Source organism: Acanthaster planci, linkage group LG17, assembly GCF_054643075.1.
Source record: "Acanthaster planci isolate LZ-2023a linkage group LG17, COTS_SCS, whole genome shotgun sequence".
NCBI classification, from domain to species: Eukaryota; Metazoa; Echinodermata; class Asteroidea; order Valvatida; family Acanthasteridae; genus Acanthaster; species Acanthaster planci.
The window spans coordinates 7,605,436-7,625,339 of record NC_141793.1 but is presented as its reverse complement, the minus strand read 5'-3'; the positions used below and the strand labels follow the sequence as shown (position 1 = coordinate 7,625,339).

Below are 19,904 nucleotides of genomic sequence, written 5' to 3'. Positions count from 1 at the left end.
TTCAGCCCGATCAGACATGTATTTCACAAGATATAGGCTTGCAAAGAAAGTACTTTTAATGTCACGTGACTAGTCACACGATGAAGTCCTTACCACATCAGGTCAATGATTGTCTAAAACTCTTCCTTTTCAAGAGATCTGCAAGGTTTGAACCCAATCAAGTATGTACTTCACGAGATATAGTGCTTTGAGGAGTGCACCTTTGTCTTTGACTTGTCTTCTGATGAGGTTATCACCACATACATGTAAGGTCATTATTCCTCTAGAACATTCCCTTTTCAAGATATCTGCAAGATTAGAACCCGATCGGACAGCTACTTCTGGAGATACATGTATATGGCTTTAAAGAGTGCACATTTAATGTCACGTAACTTTTCTCCTGATGATGTCATTATCACATCAGGTCAATTTTCCTCTAAAACACTCTCTATTCAAGATACCTGCAAGATTTGAACCCAATCGGACATGTACTTCAGGAGAAACAGGGCCTCAAAGAGTGTATTCTCTGTTCACATCAGTCTGCAAACCATGATCATAAATATGCATTGTCACTCTAAAAAACCAAATTCTTTGATAATATCTTACATAACTGTAATTGATTGTGCATTTCACATTTTCTGTGTACAAAATTTAAGAAAAAACATTGCAGGACAACTATATATGACATTTTGGCGCAAATATGAATTTCACTTTCGATAACTGTGACTAAAAGTAGTACTGTATGATATACACTTTGAAAGTACTCGAACATTCATTGGCAAACGATGCCACATGGCATCTGCAAGTTAAGGGTCTGGTATTATCATTGACTTCATCACCCTTCCTGTTTGGGGTTCAGGACTTAATACGTCCCCACGCAGATCATCAAGTGTCACGCCCCTTTCTTAATCAACCAAAAAGTAGAATCCAGGCAAAATTAATAACATTTGACATTTCGATAATGTCAATAATGTCCATTATAAAAAAAAGCAATTGTTGATGACGTCAGCACTAAATAAGCTCAATATTTGCCTAAAGCACTTCCTCTCCAAGATATAAGCAGGGTTTCGACCCAGCACTAACACCGACAGACTAATTCCGTTGAAGAAAAATTAATGGCTTTTACCACTTTTAAACAATAAGCCTACTTCCGGTTTCGACTGGAAGGAAGGGTCACATTATTTGACCTGCACGAGACGAATTCAAGACTGCATTTTATCCTGGCACTTACTGCAAACAGAATGTTGCGGGAGGCCACGGTTGATTTTATATGGATATTTGTATATTTAACAGAATATTTAAATATTCAAAATTTAATAATAAATCATGTGATGACGTCATCATGACGTAAATATTTCAGAATTATCTTCGTTTTATAGTTAGTGCTTGCTGTAAGTTCGACACAATCAACGATTACTAAGGTACAAAAATAGTGCCTCGAAAACATGTACAAAGTCAATGGGCTGTAATTAATATTGAAAAATCAATAATAAATCACTTAATGATGTCATCATGACGTTATAAATTTGGACGAATCTTTGCATCAGGGTCTTTGTTGGCTGTAACTTTGCTTAAAATTGAAGATCGCCAAATTACCAAAATAGTGCCATGAAAACGTGTACAAAGTCAATGGGTTGAAATAAATATTGAAAAATCAATAATAAATTACTTGATGACGTCATCATGACGTCGTAGCTCTAGGACCATCTATGCATAAGGGTTGTTCACTGACATAAGTTTGATGAAGATCCCAAGTTGCTAAGTGACCAAAGTTGTGGGCAGAAAAAACATGCACAAGACAAATGACAGAGGGCTTTTTTGCATTCTCTTGTATATTTTAATAACTAAGGCATCATCACATCAAGTCATTTTTCGCATGTAACACCTCTCTTTCAAGTTATCTGCAAAGTTTCAACCTGATAGAACATGTACTTCAGGAGATATAGTGCTTTAATGAGTGCATCTTTAATGTCACGTGACTTGTCTCCTGATGACGTCACTATCACATAAGGCCAATATACCTCTAAAGCACTCCCTTTTCAAGATATCTGCAAGATTTGAACCCGATTGGACATGTACATGTACTTCAGGAGATATAGGGCTTTAAAGAGTGCATCCTTAATGTCAGGTGACTTGTCTGCTGATGATGTCATTATCACATAAGGTCAATCTACATGTACCTCTAAAGCACTCCCTTTTCAAGACATCTGCAAGATTTGAACCTGATCGGCTCATGTACATGTACTTCAGGAGATATGGGGTCTTAAAGAGTGCACCTTTAATGTCACGTGACTTGTCTCCTGATGAAGTCATGATCACATGAGGTCAAAATTCCTCTAAAGCTTACTCTTTTCAAGATATCTGCAAGATTTGAACCAGATTGGATATACACACCAGGAGATATAGTACTTTAAACGAGGCACCATTACCACTTTTAAACAATAAGGCCACTTCCGGTTTCGACCGGAAGAAAGGGTCACGTGATTTGACCCACACGAGATGAATTCAAGACCACATTTTATCCTGCCACTTGCTGCAAACAGAATGTTGGGGGAGGCCACGGTTAATTTTGTATGAATTTTTATAAATTTAACGGAAAATTTAACTATTCAAAATTTAATAATAAATCACTTGTTGACGTCATCATGACGTAAATATTTCAGAAATATCTTTGTTTTATACTTAGTGCTTGTTGTAACTTTGACGATGATCAACGATTACTAAAGTACCAAAATTGTGCCTCGAAAACGAGTACAAAGTGAATGGGCTGAAATAAATATTTAAAAATCAATAATAAATCACTGGATAACGTCATCATGACGTCATGCTTCGGCACATATCTATGCAATTATGATTATGCCTATGCCAACTTTGAATGCTGTGCGACAAAGATTAATGGCAAAAGTCCTGCAACAGAAAAAACGTGTGCAAAGTCTATGGACTTTGGGCCCAAAAAGAAGAAGAACCTCCCCCCCCCAAAAAAAATCCTGATGATTCCAATGGCTTTTTCGCAAAATTGCGATAAAGCCAAAAAACAGATTTAGGGTTGGCGTGATTTACTAGGTTGGGGCGGGTAACCGGAATCACGACTACATGTATTATTTTGTTTGGCCTAATTTAACAAATACATGTACTGTACGTTGTAGTGCTTTGAACCTCCCCCCCATGTTCTCAATCACAACAATAATTTTGAAAGTGGCTAGAACTACATGTACATGTACTTCCAATACACGCACAAGCACACAAGCAATCAATGTCTTTTGCTAAGCAACAAGGTAAATGTGATAGTCACTGTTTACAGGGCAGCTCCTGACAGTAACACCAACTGTGTTCACATGTACATGTACATTGCGTATGCCTGAAATGTCGGTGTCACTGTCTTGGACATGTACTGTACGTGTACGTTGAATGGATAATGGCAGAATCCCACAGGTCTCCTCTGATGAACTCAAAGCCAAACACAAACAGGTCCCTACCTCCTTTGTTATTGCAATGTCTGTAAGCATGATATGAATCTTTCAGCATGGACATCACTGCTTGGAACTTTAGATTAAAATCCTGTGATGATGTAAACATTATGTAACTCCAATTTGCCCATAGCACATCCCAATTCAGCAACATGCCAAGTTTGAATAATTGTATGAGCCTGAAAATCTGTGGGTGTCATGTGACTCATGATGATGTCATCATGGCATCACCGTTCTTGACTTGTCAATGTTACAAGTTCTCTGTTTGGGCAAATATTAATAAAAACACACATTTTCAAAGAGGCCAAAAAGTCCCCAGTAGAAGAACAAGAAGTAGAAAAACAAATTCTGAACACAAAGAAAGCCTTTTCCCAATAATGTGGAAAAGCATACCCCAAACAAAAATAACCTTACCAAAGTCCATTTCTCCAAGATTAACAAATTGGGTACAGTTGATGACATTTGGATTTTGAGACACATGACCTATGACCTCTGTCATGCCTTCAATCAGATCCTGAAGCTGAAAAAGAACAATTCAAAGAAAATTAGAGGAATAAATCATAGAAATCTGATAACATAACAATCTGATTCAAAACACCTAGTTTTCCAGAACACTACACACCTCAGGCAGTTGTACTGTTTAGAACAATGGCCTCTTTTCAACTTTCAATGTACAATGTACATGTACATATGTGAATGAATATATCCAAATCAAACAAGGTTTGGTGTTTCCTAGAATGAAATTCTCTCATACATACATAAACCACCACGTACATGTACATGTATACATGTTGGTCCACTTTGATACATGTACAATGTAGTTGTTTATCTGTATCTGTGCACGTACATGTATACATACAATGTACATGTACATTGTAGAAACCAGTTCTGGCATTAACGCAACAGAGAGAGAAGATATGCATTGTACATGTATGTCAGGGTGTTACTCTGAGTGATCATGTAGGTCTATGACCAAGGAGAGTTTTAAAGCTCTCAACTACGTCTACTTGAACAAGGTTCTCATGAAGGTGATTTTTATCAGTGATTGATTTAGAATGAGTTTTTAAATTGATCTGTGTTGCATCAGGACATTTTGAAACACTTGGCATTGGTTAGGCTAAGTCAATTCAAATAATTTACAATTCAAATATTTGACCTTCAATTTGACCTTCAGATGATTATTGATGATAAAAGCAAAAACAAAATCAGTTGCAATAACACACACAATTGTACATGAACATGATAATCAGTCTAATAGCTTCTAGCGTCTACATATAGGAGTATATCCAGCCAGGATTTATCAAGATAGAAGAGATGAACGTACACGTATATCAAATACAATAGCTTCTCACATCTACCTGTAGGAGTACAAGGTATATCCAGCCATGATTTAGCAAGATAAGAGATGAACGTACAGGTACTGTATATCGAATAAAATAGTTTGGTAGTTGAATCTGTTTTGTGAGAAAAAACCAAAACACAATTTGCTCAAAATCTAATTTTATCTTGTGTGTGCTATAAAGTAGGAAACTCCCATTTGAGCACGCTGTTTGTCCTGTTTTCATATATCCTACCATTCCCATGATCGTTTTGTAGAGTCAATAAACACAACTACTTTTGGTTGCCAAAACAAAGTCGGCAAATGCTACACCTGCGACAGTAACTTTCTGTGGAATTGGAACTCCTAAATAAACTTTAGATAAACAGTTTAGAAATTGTTCAAATTATTGAAATCGAAGTCGCGTGAGGATGGAGGTGATTCATTGGTTGTATTAATGTATTTTGTACACGATCGTAGTGAGCTCTCCGATGTCTCAATGTGCACTAACTATTGTACATGTACATATTACGCATTACGCACGATGTCTAGAAGTACATGTACATGTATACTTGTAAAGAGGCACAGAAAACAAATGTCCTACATTTTGGAATTTGGTTTGGGAGATAGACTGACCTTGATTAAACTACATCTACAATAGATTTCTGGATCACAGATGGATGTTGCACCCATGAGAGCGTGTCCACAAGAAGTAAACACAAAGAGTCCCAGGACATGTGCAGCAAATCATCCAAGCATAAAACCCAACAGCTCTTTTCAAAGCCACCGGTTTCTAAAACAAGAGATTTTATACAAGATGAAAATAAGGGTGGTACATGTATCTGTGTCCAGTTAAGTTTCATGCCAACAAGCCCCTATTGAAAGACAATGATCCTCCCCTAATGTCATCCTACTTGATCGAGCCGTACCGGTACATGTAGTCACGGTAGTCGGCTATGGAAATAAAGATTTTTAACAGAAGTTAACACGTGCTTCCATGTACGTACGTATGTGTACGTGCGTATATACGTACATGTACATGGATGCACGTGTTAACTTCTGTCATTTCGTGGTGATCAGTGCGCAACAAAAATGCCAAAAGCACCGTCCAAATGTACTGTTGAAAATGGCAGAGAGATACATGTATGCCATGGCTGAAACAAGAGAATCGTCATTCACTATGAGTTACATGTACATGTACTGTACATGTGTATGTAGCTTTCAGGAGGCCAAAATCTGAGCCATTCGAAATTCTGCAGAACGAGTCAGATCTCAATGAAAGCACCGACTCTGACAGTGACTTCTGATCAGTGTAATTTGCAGTGAGGTACATGTATTCCATTTCCCTTTTCTTGTCAAATATTTGACTTTTAAGTCGCCAACCATTCTAGGTCAAATGTAGAAACTGTAGGGACTAGCTGCTAGCAGGGTTTTGTTTACTCTACCCTTGATTGTATAAAAATTTGTTTCTACACCCAATTTTTGGTCAGAGCCATAACCAACAACCATGCTATACCATACCTGTGTTGTTTCAGTGTTTAGAGTCAGTATACACATCAGTAGATATTAAAACTGTATACAATGGTAGTGAATTAGGCACATTTACAAAATTTTGCCAGTCAATTTCATCATAATGCTTATCAAATGACACTATGATTAGCAAATTTTTTTTTCTTATTTTCATCACTGCAATCTATATATCCTGGTTGATATAGCCTCGTTACAAAACATCGGCCATTGAAGACGCCATTGGGATTAAACCATTCATATTCAAAGTACCGATACTCCTGCAACACAGGTCGGCAGACAATCCACGGAATCTCGGCCGTATTCATGATAGGTAATTAACATGAGTCTTACATATTGTGGGTTGTCAAGGGCTCTTTTGTTTGGCACAGCTCAAGCGTGCTCATGCAGAATTGGCAGAATGTCTGCGTCTGAACAGGTAGTCAATTTGGGGATGACATCTAAGAACAAGTCACTGGATTTTGTATTAATACCAGTAGTTGAAATGTAAAGGCAACATTATGTGTCCAGCAAGAACACAAACCAATAAGCATGAACAGCTACTGAAGTTCACCAAGTATAGTCACTGAACTTATGGTTGCAAAGCATGCAGACAAAATTCCATGCTACATGTATTGTCACTTGCAAGCAATAAGAATTCTACCACTGCAATAAACCAATAAATCTCATGATCTCCCCCCACCTAATGTGGATTGAGTCGACTACTGCAGTGTGGGAATATGGAGCATGGGCGCAAATATGCACGCAAAGGGTTGAAGAAGAAATAACACAAACCTGAAAGTACATTTACCAACGACTAGTACTACATGTATGTGAAGCCATGAAAAATGCACTTTTGAAGGCTATAATCGGTCTGCAGATCGACCTCACCTGTGCACTGTACAAGCAATCAGGAATGTCCTGTGGCCCATGGATTTTTGCGAGACAAATAACACAAGCTGTGCTTCAAAGGTTAAAAGTAAACAGTGTTCATTAACCACTTTGCGTCTGGGTTAATTATCAATGTTAATGATATGCATGCAGCGATACTGTGTGGCTCATCGCTGCAGTGGTGGAGCACTTTTATCCGCAATGGTAATCCATTTGCTCTAAATGCCCAAAACCGTGGTATACTGTTTCAAAACAAGGCTGGATTATCTCCACTTTTGAGAGTGTAAATTGTCAGTAATGCCCAGCAGCCTGGTCTTAAATTATTTGGAGTATGGTCTTTTGTTAAAGGGCCGATTTTGGAGACCCCGCCCACGTGTATTAATCATACATCTCAGAAACCGGGCTCCCCAACGCGAAGTGGTTAATGTTTCACATTAGCACCATCTGCTTATATCCACATCGAAACTGAGGCTCTGTGTATTGAACTTTGTCGCGTATGCCCCAGAGTCGACACATACATGCAGTATCCAGTTCATGAGTGTGATGCTGTTTCAGTTTAAACCACGCCCACTGCACTCATTCAGATACACGACCATCGCAGGTATGTTAGTTCATGGTAAATTGTCGGTTTTTTTCTTTTGATTTTATGCGTCGAGTCATCTTGAAAGACTCTTCCACAAAAATTTGCAGCCTTAAAAGTCTGAATTTAACATACCTGTATGTATTTTGTGTCTTGACACCTTACTTTCAATCATCTAATCGTATTAAGAATTGAAGCTGACACATGCAGCCTCGTTTTAAAACGTGGAAGTGCGCAGATCGATGTTAAAAGCATCGTATTGGGATCCCCCATACTGTACATGTACTCATTACTTACAGGATCTTGTAGCTGTACATGAACATCAACACTATCACTCAATCCAAGCACAAACGATGTTCCATTGGGGTCAATCTGTTGAAAGATTTAGAACTTGGTTGATTAAGCACTTGAAATCAGTGGCTTTCATCTTTATACATTTACACAGTCAGTCAGTCCACACCGCCTGCTATAATGAGGTCAAATTGCAACATTCCTTTGTAGAATTACACGTGCAGTTTGTACGGCGAGACTTGCACGTGAAAAAGTGGGAGTTCAACAAAAGCTTTTTATGAGCATGTTTAAAATGTATTCAGCTGTCGGTTAAGGTGGCGTGGTGAGTACATGTAGATGGAGCACGATGTTCTGAATTGATGTGAAATTTGGCCATGTTACGTGAGGTACTGGCATTTTAATGTGAAACTTTTTTAAAGATACATGTAGGTTGTTTTGTTTAAAACATTTAGATGTATTTTAGGTTGCTGTGCCCTGACCCAGCTAGGAAACAATGACCAAACTATGCTACAGATCGGAGAGGTACATGTATGAAATGATCTTTAATATAATACAAAGTATAAGGGATGACTTGTGCCGACAAAACATATGATTTTTATGCCGCACTATTTGTGCATGAGATTTCCTTTTTGCTATGTACCATGTGACTACAATGCTGGAAGGTAATGGTATGTACATATATGGTGTACCACTGTCTGACTGTGTATTGTTATCTTGGGGATAAACGCTTTAAAGAAAAAGCAAATCTGGCTTGCTGTTAGGCTCATGCTTACATAACCTAGATGAGTCTGAGGCCCCCAATAAACCAAACAATGTCAATGAAAACATTTCCCTCTTAATTATGTAAAGGAAATTCAGCTAAAGCAAAAGAAATAGCACCAGATAACACATACGAGTGAACAGTACTTACAGAAAAACATTAAAATTAACTGTCAAAACCATTGTTCACCACCACTGAACCATTGTTAATTTTCATACCTTAAATTGTTAAATGGAATAATTACATGAATTTAACATCAAAACAACAGAAATGATATGAGGATTCTACATAAGAAGCAAAGGCTTGTACATGTACAAGATCTTGAACCCGTTTCTAATTATATATAACAGGTTTTTGCCCTTACCCAACGTATATTAATAAGCACTGTATGCTCAGTGCTTGTCCGAGAGCTTGCGGAAAAAAAAACCTCACAAGCTTACTCGGGTGGGACTCGAACCCACGACCTCCTGCTTACTATTGCAGATGTCTTAACCACTCGACCACCGAGCTTGCCGGGGTCGGCTGGCCGGTCCAAGTCAAATGAAGCAGCGGGTACCGCAAACTATTTTCAAGATGTATTTTTGCGTTGGGGAGATGTTAATTATATATAACAGGTTTTTGCCCATGGTACATGTACATGAATTGAGTAAGGGGCACGAAATTTCTAGCCTTTACTCAAGGCGCACATGACTACCTGGACACATGACACACGCTTCGCCTGCTACATGTAGCATGACAAGACTACCAACGCGAGTTTGTGTTACCAGACAAGCATCCATGGTCACCTGTGCTAAATATGCCTTAACAAAATTACCAGTGACTTGAGAAGTTCCTTCAATTGTGCAAATCCCCTCATTGGAAATTCATCATTATCCGGAGGAAGCATCATCAAGGTACCAGCATGTGTGCCACATTTACGCAACACACGGCACTGTGCTCCCTGCGTTAATATACATGTACATGTAGTTCAACGAGCAGACATGTAAAACTGCTTTTATTACATATTTTCTTTCATCGTAGCCCGAACTTTGTAAATCAGTTGTCGATAATACGTGACCATTGGTCCATAGATCAAAACAACCAGAGCGCAAAAGGTGCAACATAATATGAACCGATAACTTTGTGCATACATGTATGCTGCATGGACTTTCAAGCTTGGAAAAAATTCCCAATCTCATTTTCAGGGTACATGTGCCTTATCAATGGGACTCTCCATACATAAAGTGAATGGTATCGTGTAGCGCACTACACGGAGGTAGACCGATATACGAGCCACATTGTGGGACAAGGGGAATGCTGGTCAAGTTGTACGCTTGTCAACTCGTAAAATAGTAAAATAAGTGGCTCTTCCTTGCATTTATATTTCTTGACCACATTCTAAATGTAATTGCGTATTTCAATTTTAAATCTTGATTTTATTCTTTGAAAACAGATTTTTTTTAACAGGTAGTTCAGAAAAGAGCAATTTTTAAATATTTTTTTTCATTTGACTCCAGAGTTTAGACTAAAACCGACAGCAGTGTAATGTTGCGGACACGAGTTGGTTGGTGTACGAGTTAGTAAGCACAAGAATTGGTCAGCTTAAAAGTTTATCCCAATTCACATACAAGTTGGTAGGTGTATGAGTTGGCATGTGTACAGGTTGACCTGTGCCTGGCTAGGGCTAGACTCAAAGGTTGAGACAACTCGACCAGTGGGATAACTCAATCATTTACTGAGTCGTCTGTTAAGACAACTTGACTTTGACGGAGACAACCCAACCGTGTGAGATATCTACATGTACATAAAATTCAAACACGTGGCCAGGTCAGTGCTCCAGTGCAAGAATTTTATCCAAAGAGCTACATGTATATTAATATGTAAGTAGCTCTATGATTTTGACAATTCTATGCATTTGGCATTGTGTGCTTCATGTGATGCTGCACATCTCTACTCTGACAGCGCAGGTGGCACAGCTTTCACAAGGGCAAACGGCACAACATCCTCCTTTCTGGCAATGGCCTGCTTCGGCTCAGCCCCACTACCAGCTGGGTTTTCATCTTGAACAATTGACATGACACTGCACAAAGTTCCAAAAACATGTATGCTTAGTATTAAGTCAGTACTAAACAGTTTGAATTTGACAGAAATGTATTGCACACATCAAAACAGATGATTTGGCTGAGCAGACAGCTTGTCTCAACGGACAGCTTGTCTCAATGGATGACTTTTCTCAACAGTCAACTTGTCTCTCTTTTGACGCACAAACGGTCAAGTTATCTCAATGGTCAAGTTTGCCCCAGTCAAGTTGGCAAACAGTTGAGTTGTCCGAACCTACATGTAGGCCATAGGCCCTAGGGAACTTCCTGAACTGTAAGGCACTACGGGGCATTACTAGTTCCTCACTTTTAATGAGTTCATTATGCTATGGCATTTTTAATGCAGCCCAACAATAACAATCCATTGGAAGTCGAAACTGCACATTCTCAATCACATCTTCCCCGAAAAGCAGTCAAAACCAAATAATCTCTCTTTAACACACATGTACTATGTTTTTTGAACCGTGTAAACATTTTTTGGCGGCAAAATCCAGACCTTTTACTGACAATCCTACCTCTTTACACAACATGATCAGCACATCTGAGCACAGAGCAAGGACCCAAGGAGTTTCAACTCAGAAACATCACAGGTAGGCCTACCATGATCATCGCCGACCATGCCTGGCAGCTACCGAGCCACTGTTTTATAACCTTAAAGTAAACAGGCGTAACTGCAGTCTGGCCATGCTTAAACTAGTTAGCGGTACTGCATTATGGGTATTCTACAATGCTATTCAAGATGGCCACTGTGACGGACGCAGACAAAGCTCGCCTTGTAATGTTAGAAATTCATGATTTTACAGGTGAATTTTGGAGTGGAATGATGAAGACTTCAATCATACATTTTCAGAAAGTATTACCACTCCCATAGATGTGGACAAGGACAATTAAATCTGTGTCTACAGAAGTGGTGGTACATGTATATGACAACATGACAATGGATCAATTGCCTCAGCACTATCTTCATGCCAGGGTGGACTTACAGGGTTCTGCAAGCACACAGTAGCCCTCTTGTGTCAAGTTGCACATGAAGTACAGATGGGAGTAAACAAAGCACATGCATCTAAAACTCAGCAGTGGCACAAGATTCACGAACCTGACTTCATGAAAAACTTGAATAGAGGGGGAGTAAGAGGTGACTTAGATTTAGAGAGTGCCAAGTCTAATCATACTCCATTCGACAGAGCTTCGTTTGATCCTAGAGCTGTTCATGACAGGCACGAGTGTAGCAATGATGAGTTTGACCTAGATTGTCTAGCTACCAGTACATGTACATGTACAGTGACTGGTGGAGACTGTTACATACATGCTCCAAGAAAACAGATTGCACATGATGAGAATTTTGTTAAATCCAGTCTGACAGCATACGTGTAGCACCAACTGTTCATGAGGCCAGAGTTAAAATTCTTAAAATGGGTGACTGTGACTATGTGTATGTACATGTACAGTGCTTTCTTGATAATTTGCAAGCAACATTTGAAGCAGTGGCAAAAGAAACAGTGGAACAGAGTAATTCGCCTAAATGGTGGGAGTACAGGAAGGATAACTGCATCCAAAGCTCATGAGTGTGCATCAAAAATAAAGGATTTTGATGTCGGTGGACATAGCAACTCTGTGCTGAGTAGTGTCATGGGGTATGGATGAAAAGTAACTTCAAAATCACTGAAGTGGGAGAAAACGACGAGAGAAAATAGCTAAGAAAGTCTATATCAAGGAAGTACATGTAAGGAGCAATGGCATTTCATGTTTCTAAGACAAGTGTGAGTATATATCCAGACATGCCTTACATACATGTACGTGTAGCAGGGTCCCTGATGGGCTCTTTGCAAAAACTCATCGAAATTGGTCGATGAGGGCAGCAGACAAATCTTGGCAAAAATGTGATACCATTGAACGGACTCGACTTTCCAGACAAGAATCCATAGCTCTGGCAAGAAAGTTGATCAGTCCGCGCAAGAATAACATTCCCTGCTCTGGCGCGTAGTCGGGTACGTAACTTGCATGTGTCAAGTCAACCACATTTGGTCTTGTTTCCTATGACCTTCTCTTAACACGGGGCAGAGCTATTGGACAACTAATTTGACACGTAGCATTCATTTTGTTTTGCATTGTGTCGTACACGTGTAATCATTTCTATAGTGAATTGTGAATTTCGAAAGAATGCCGATAAACCGTGTTGTCGGTGGCTGTTGTCGCAATTAAAACAATTTCCCGGAGAGCAGTTTTGTAGATTCCCAAGCAACTTTTCACTCCAGCGTTTGCGGGTTAGATTTGTGAATAGCACACAATCAGATACATGTATTTATGAGGACTCAAAATACAAGTGCATACTTATGGACATGTACATGTATCTGTACATGCACATGTAGGCCTACACCCGTAAAATGGGACTATATTGCTCTGGTGCACGTGGACAAAAAATACTTCTATACAGCTATCAAAAAGCCAATGGTAGGACAATTACGTCTTTTCAGAAAGACAAATTTTTTAAATGGTGCAGAAAAAATCATGACCAGTCAGTGTTTTGTTGTCAATCCTCCGGGTAGCCGCCATGCCCTTGGCCAACAGTCTCAAGTTGCAAAATCTCTTCCTGAGTGCATTCTGGTTCAAACTGATAAGGCAATATTTCTTGTGCCTTATCAGCTCCTTCAATGTCACTTTCTTCATCAATTGAATAAGACGAACATGACAACTGATCACTGTGATTGGAAAAAGTATTAACGCTGGGATTATCAGTGCTTGAGGCTGAAATAAAATTATTGCACAAGCTAACGTTTCTACAGAATGTACATGTACATATGTATGTCTATGCATCGTTGCGTAACAGTAAACAGTCACCGTATAAAGGACTCCATCCTACATGCATGTATGACGTCACAATTCTTGGGAATTTCTTCACACAACTTTCAGTACCCGACGGCTGTTGTTAAGCTTTTGCTCCCAAAAGGGAGTGAAATAGGGTCGTGAAAACTATAATTTTCAACATATTTTTGCACATTTTGAAATTACTCAGATGTGTTTTCTTGTTTGTTTTATGTGTTAATGCACGTTTTACAAGAAATCTTCCCAGCACGGCCCATCCCCTTCAAGTGAAAGTTTCTTGAAGAATTGCACATACAGTGTACATGTACTTGTCAAACACATCATTTCCAAGGAAGTTAAAGAGCGGGAAAACACAACATTCCCTGGCACAAGTATATCACATTTACCACTGGTCAGAAAAAAAAGAACTAAAGGAGCTTGGGGCTTTAGTTGATCGAGTAGCATCTCGTCTGTGAACACTTAAAGGAAACTGTAAGACAGTGCTGAAGTAACCAACACCATTAGGCGCTGCCCCTTTTAAGGGTGATTCCACACTACATGTACATGTACCGGTACATGTATTTGTTATGATTGGTAATTTCTGGGTGAGGCAGATAAGGTACATTTCTGATCAGATTAAGGTTTATTTTCCTGAATATTTTATCATCCTCGAAGATAGCAATAAAAATGTACATGTAGATGTATGTTGATTCAACTGCACATTTAGGAAAGAGTGTGATCCAAATCCATCCCTCATGTGAGGGACGGACATCAATGCATTAATTGCTCTGCCAAAGATTTCTTGAATACTTATTCTCATTAAAAAACACACGTTTAGCCCTGACACCAGTACAAGTTGGCTACATATCATTTTCAGTTTATTTGTTTTGTTGTTTTTGTTAAAGAAATTTTTAGGGAGTGAGGAATGGACATCAATAAAAATGACTACCTTTACCTACATGTACATGTAAGACCACAGATTTGTATTTGTTATTGAAACTTGGAGTCATTCTCAACTTTAGTTGATATAAATCCAAACATTAATGTTGAAAGTCTTCAACTGACAAGATTTAAATCATTGACACTTACTGAAAAGCTTAGACTTGGGTTGAATTACTGTAAGTGTGAAGGATGGACACATTTCTGTGTGAGGGATGGACGGAAATGTGACTCTTTTTGAAAAACAAAACTTTATGAAGTATTTTACCCTAAATGAAATGACTAAATCCTAATTGATGAAAATCAGCCAGTGAGTTATAAATTGATTTAATTTAATTAGAATTTTGCGCCTTCAAAATAAATGTGAGGGACGGACATTGCCAGTGTGAGGGACGGACATTACAGTTAACCATCAGCAAAGCTTGATTAATGAACTTTCCATCTTACAATAATGGGACCCTGTCCTAGTAACAATCGTAGTAGTGACATGTCATGTTGTATTCCAAAGACTGCATACAAGTACTTTCATCATCTTTATAGGCAGAGTCAAAGATGAATTTCTGTAGAACAACAGCTGCCATTTTTGACAACCAATGCACTTACAGTGTACGTACAACTTGGTGAACTTGCAGAATTCCAGGTACTGCAGTTTCTGATGTCAGAGATTCTGACAGTTTAACAACTTTATTTTTGTCAAGATACAGTACTTGTGTTTTTTGGAGTATCAAATCTGCATATGAGGCAAATTCAGAAGCTGATGTTGAGACAACTTTTTTGGCCATAACATTTCTGAATACTGAACTTTTCACAGTGCCACCAATGGCATCTACCACTCCCTTGTTATGATGGGGCTCAAATTAGTTCCAGGTTATGTTCAAATGTCTTGGATATTCACACAGTAATGCAAATGTGTATTGTGACATGAATTGAATCATGTATCCATCACTCCAAAAGTTTACAGATTAAAGATTTGGTACATGCTTCCCAATGTTTTGCTCTTTGTTTCTGAAGATTTTTCCGGTTCCTGATTTCTACAAGGTGATTTTGCCTATACTTGGACTGCTATTGTGCACTGGTCATTGCTTTTTTATCCATTTTTATTGACTGGGTTTTACTGTCAGAGTACAGTACATCACACTTCTCTGTAAATGAGACTATTAAGTACATGTAGTTGACATACAATATTACCACCATGCAAGAACATACAATTTTGATAATGGAGAGTGGTTGGTTCTGCCTCATTCATGTTGTACATATAATTTACATGTACATGTACTCTGTTCCACTTAGAATCCCTTTGACACCAAAGTACTTCAAAATACCCCCCAGTAGACCTGGTATCATTCTTATGCTTTAATTAAAAGATATACGTTTTATAAATACCATGTAGCTTAGAATGTATTAATTGTGAACTGCACAGAAAATATCAGTTGCTGCTGGACAAAAAGCGGTCTTGGAAAATGGGATGAAGAGTATAGTGCCACGCTGTACACTGTTTATGAACAAATTACTGCTGTTTTGTCAAGTGTGTACTGTACATGTAGATGATCTCCAGATATAATTGGGATAGACAGATAGAAGGAGAAAGGTGCACCTTCCACTCAACTTACACATAATGTTTGGTTTATCAGCATCATTAACCACTACCAGCCGGGGACTCCGGGATCGGAGCCGTATGGTTTATATGTGTGGCCGGGGTCTCCGAACTCGGACAAAGGAAACAAGGCCCTGTAACAAAAGACCGTACTCCGAACAAAAGACCAGGCTGCTGGGCATGACCGGCATTTTTCGCTCTCAAAAGTGGTGATAATCCAGCGTTATTTTGAAACCGTACACCTGGGTTTGGGGTATTTAGAGCAAGCGGATTACCACCGGGACAAAAGCTCTCCACCACCGCAGCGATGAGCCACACAGCACCACTGCATGCTAATCTGGCCCCTATTGAAAAGAGGTCGGCAGTGCACTGAGCCAAGTTCGTGAACAAAAGACAGCTGTATAACACCTCACAATCTGGGCTCTGTTTACAAGGCTGCAGGCCTGGCTGAAATATTCGGGTGTCAATGAAGGTCACCTGTCAACTTAGAGTAGTGCCTGAAGATTACTCCGTGCGGCTATAAACGACTGTTAAATGGAATGATGAATTGTTGAAGGATTTTGAAAACGGAAAAAATGATAGTCATGCCGGCCCAGCATCCTCAACGTTGAAAAATGCCCCGGTCCGAAGTGGTTAAACCCTGCAAAGTTGGCATATGTAGAATATTGCTACTGGCCTGAGAATTATCATTTTAATTATCGTGAATTAAGAAGTATAACTTCATACATGTACAATAAAAGCCAAGATGCTAATAAGTTTGTATTCAAGTAGTGATTGATAATCATCAATAGATAGGATATATATGTTTTAAATCCCCTTATTCATGGTGTGCCTTCAGAAAAAAAGATGATTGTAACTCATGAGGGACGGACAATATTAGGAATCTTGCCCTGAAGTGACCCTCCTGTTAACTGCCACGGGGCAGTTAATTTAACCCCATATTTGCAAGAAAGCATAGTACATGTATGTGTACTCTTAATATGGACAACAATTGCAGGATTCCAGCCCTTCCTGAATTTCAAAACTTGCATTTTTAAATGACATTTCTGTCCGTCCCTCACATTTCATAATCGTTGGTATCACTTTTAATACATGATATTCATTAATTAATCATATTGTTAGAAATTTCTTTTAGATTAGAAAAATATGATCCTTTCTTACTGAAATAAAACAACTTTTAAGGGTGTTGAAGGAATTTTAATTTTTTCCCTAAATGTTACCTAATTTTGGATCATGCTTGAAATTTCTTTCAGATGAAACAAAAAGTAATGTTCACTTGTTCATTACAAGAGAAGACATCATTGTACCATTCTCTTAATATGGGGATAAATACCTAATAGTCAGGAGTCGAAAGAAGTCAATATGTATAATGGATTTCCAACCATTTTGTTCTACAAGTTACTTTCATTTTCTTGAACACCCCTGTCCATTTTATGGTGTTTTCCTTTTGCGAGTTGTCCAGTAGAATCTCCTTGTATGTGTTAATACACAGTCAAGTTGCACATTGTTGAGTAAAGGAGACTGTCTCCGGTTTTACATGTACACGTATGAATTACAGGTCTTACCCTTACCCCGACATTATTATATACACTGTACCGGTACCTGTATTTACAATAAACACTGTACTGTTCTTGTTATGATAAACTCAGACCATGTTCAATTCACATTTACTTGTTGGTGCAGAATTATCACTCAAAACCAGGCTAACCTATTTACTACCGATATTAGGATGCATTTGGACAGCGTTCATACATGTAAGACAGAAAATGTGTAACAGTTGTGCACTAAATGGTGGTCGATTGGAGTAAGCTAAAATAATAGAACACTTAGTAATATTTCTAATAGAAAGTGTATGACATAAATAAATAAAACAAATTATTTCAATATTTATCTCAAAATACATCAAGAGTCAGTCACATTCAATAAAAAATGACGTTCATGTGTATGTATTTTAATTAATATGTACATATTGCAAATTTGAAAAGGATTACACGACCATGACTTGACTTTGAGGGCTCTAAAGCTTACTATTGGTTTTTTTGTCAAAGTGATGCCTGAAAAAATTGTCATTGTAGAAGATTATTTTGAAAAATAAAAGGGGCAGGTGCTGTTGTGTCATTGGTTGTGCCATTTACTCAGAAATGCATGTATGCCATCTCCATCATCAATGATTTGTGTACCAAAAACAAAAATCCAAAATTGTAATGAAATGGAAACCTGCATAACCTGAGGGGGAGACCATGATCACACTTGGACATGTTGAGGCAAATGGATTGAAGTACTGGATTGGAAAACATTCATAATGCAGAAATAAGAATGCCCTAAGCTGACCAGTGCACAGACATACAAAAGATGGTCTAAAATGTCACTGCACAGTAAGGAAAATCTCCTTTCAGAATTCTAAATTCTTTGATTCTCCCAATGAGCCTCTGTATGCTACATGGATTCTTGAATTCGATACTGCAGCGTCGGTCACATTTCTCTTCTGCGTGAACATTTTTCCCTTTCTATCAAGTTCTAGTATCAACAACTTGCATCCACAAAGCAGAAAGTCTCACCTGTCAGCTACTACATCCCCTGTCTCCAGTATGGAACGCCAAAGAGGCAAAAACTTGGAAGCAACACATCGATCGTTGTTCTATATCGATCAATCGTTCCCCTACATCAATCAATCGATCTCTCATGATAAATGAAGAAAGAGCGATGGAAAAAGAGTGATGACAGAAGTGTAATGACGAAATGAAGCTCCATTGATGCCAACATTATGCAACTCCTCCCAGTACCAAATAAAACATGTGTTCCTTGTAACAACCCACCAGCACTCAAGGCCACCCGTGTTCATTACGCGTCAGTCTGGTCTGAGCCAATAAATTGAGTTGTTAGGTAAGTGTTCATATCAGGCTTAAACCACAACAAGGGTACCATATTTATTTCCCTTGGATGGAATGCCAGTTGTTCTGGGTTGCTCCCTATATCCACTTTGGGCACCCATAATTACATGTACTCCCAGTGGATACAAATTTTATTTTCCACACTGATAACATCCTGGTGAAACCGGCTGAACCAGCGAAACTATTCTGTCATTCATTGACCTAATTATCTAGATATGCGCTTCTAAAACACTGCTGAACAAACTGTTTCCTCTTCTGAAATTAAAATATCTCAATCTAATTTGTCACCTTGTTTCATTGCGGGCGATTCATAACAGTGAACCTCCAAAATTAATTTCCAATGCTTGATGTAATGAGGGAAGTCATGGCTGATATCTGGAACAATGATGACTGTGTCAACCTTTCAACTTAACTGGAGTTAACCACTACCAGCCGGGGACTCCGAAATCGGAGCCATGTGGTTTATATGTGTGGCTGGGGTCTCCGAACTCGGACAAAGGAAACAGGGCTCTATAACAAAAGACCGTACTCCGAACAAAAGACCAGGCTGCTGGGCATTACCAGCATTTTTCACTCTCAAAAGTGGTGATAATCCAGCATTGTTTTGAAACCATATACCAGGGTTTGGGGCATTGAGAGCGAGCAGATTACCACCGGGGACAAAAGCACTCCACCACCGCAGCCATGAGCCACACAACACCGCTGCATGCAAATCTGGCCCCTATTTAAAAGAGGTCAGTCGTGCACTGAGCCAGGAGACCCGCGAAGATTTTGCCGTGATCGGACGTAGGATTGGATGTTCGAGAGC

The 19,904-nt window shown here is 38.9% G+C and overlaps 1 protein-coding gene across 1 annotated transcript in view; it reads right to left on the bottom strand.

Annotated features, from left to right (window-relative positions):
• The window catches only part of rpa3 (replication protein A3), a 43,480-nt gene that overhangs the window by 14,475 nt on the left and 9,101 nt on the right, over positions 1–19,904 (bottom strand). Inside the window, exons 2-3 of the mRNA XM_087147895.1 lie at positions 8,039–8,113; positions 3,861–3,966 (exon numbers count right to left, since the gene is read on the bottom strand). Of these exons, the coding sequence (XP_087004021.1) occupies positions 3,861–3,966; positions 8,039–8,113 (181 nt within the window). The remainder of the gene's footprint in view (positions 1–3,860; positions 3,967–8,038; positions 8,114–19,904) is intronic.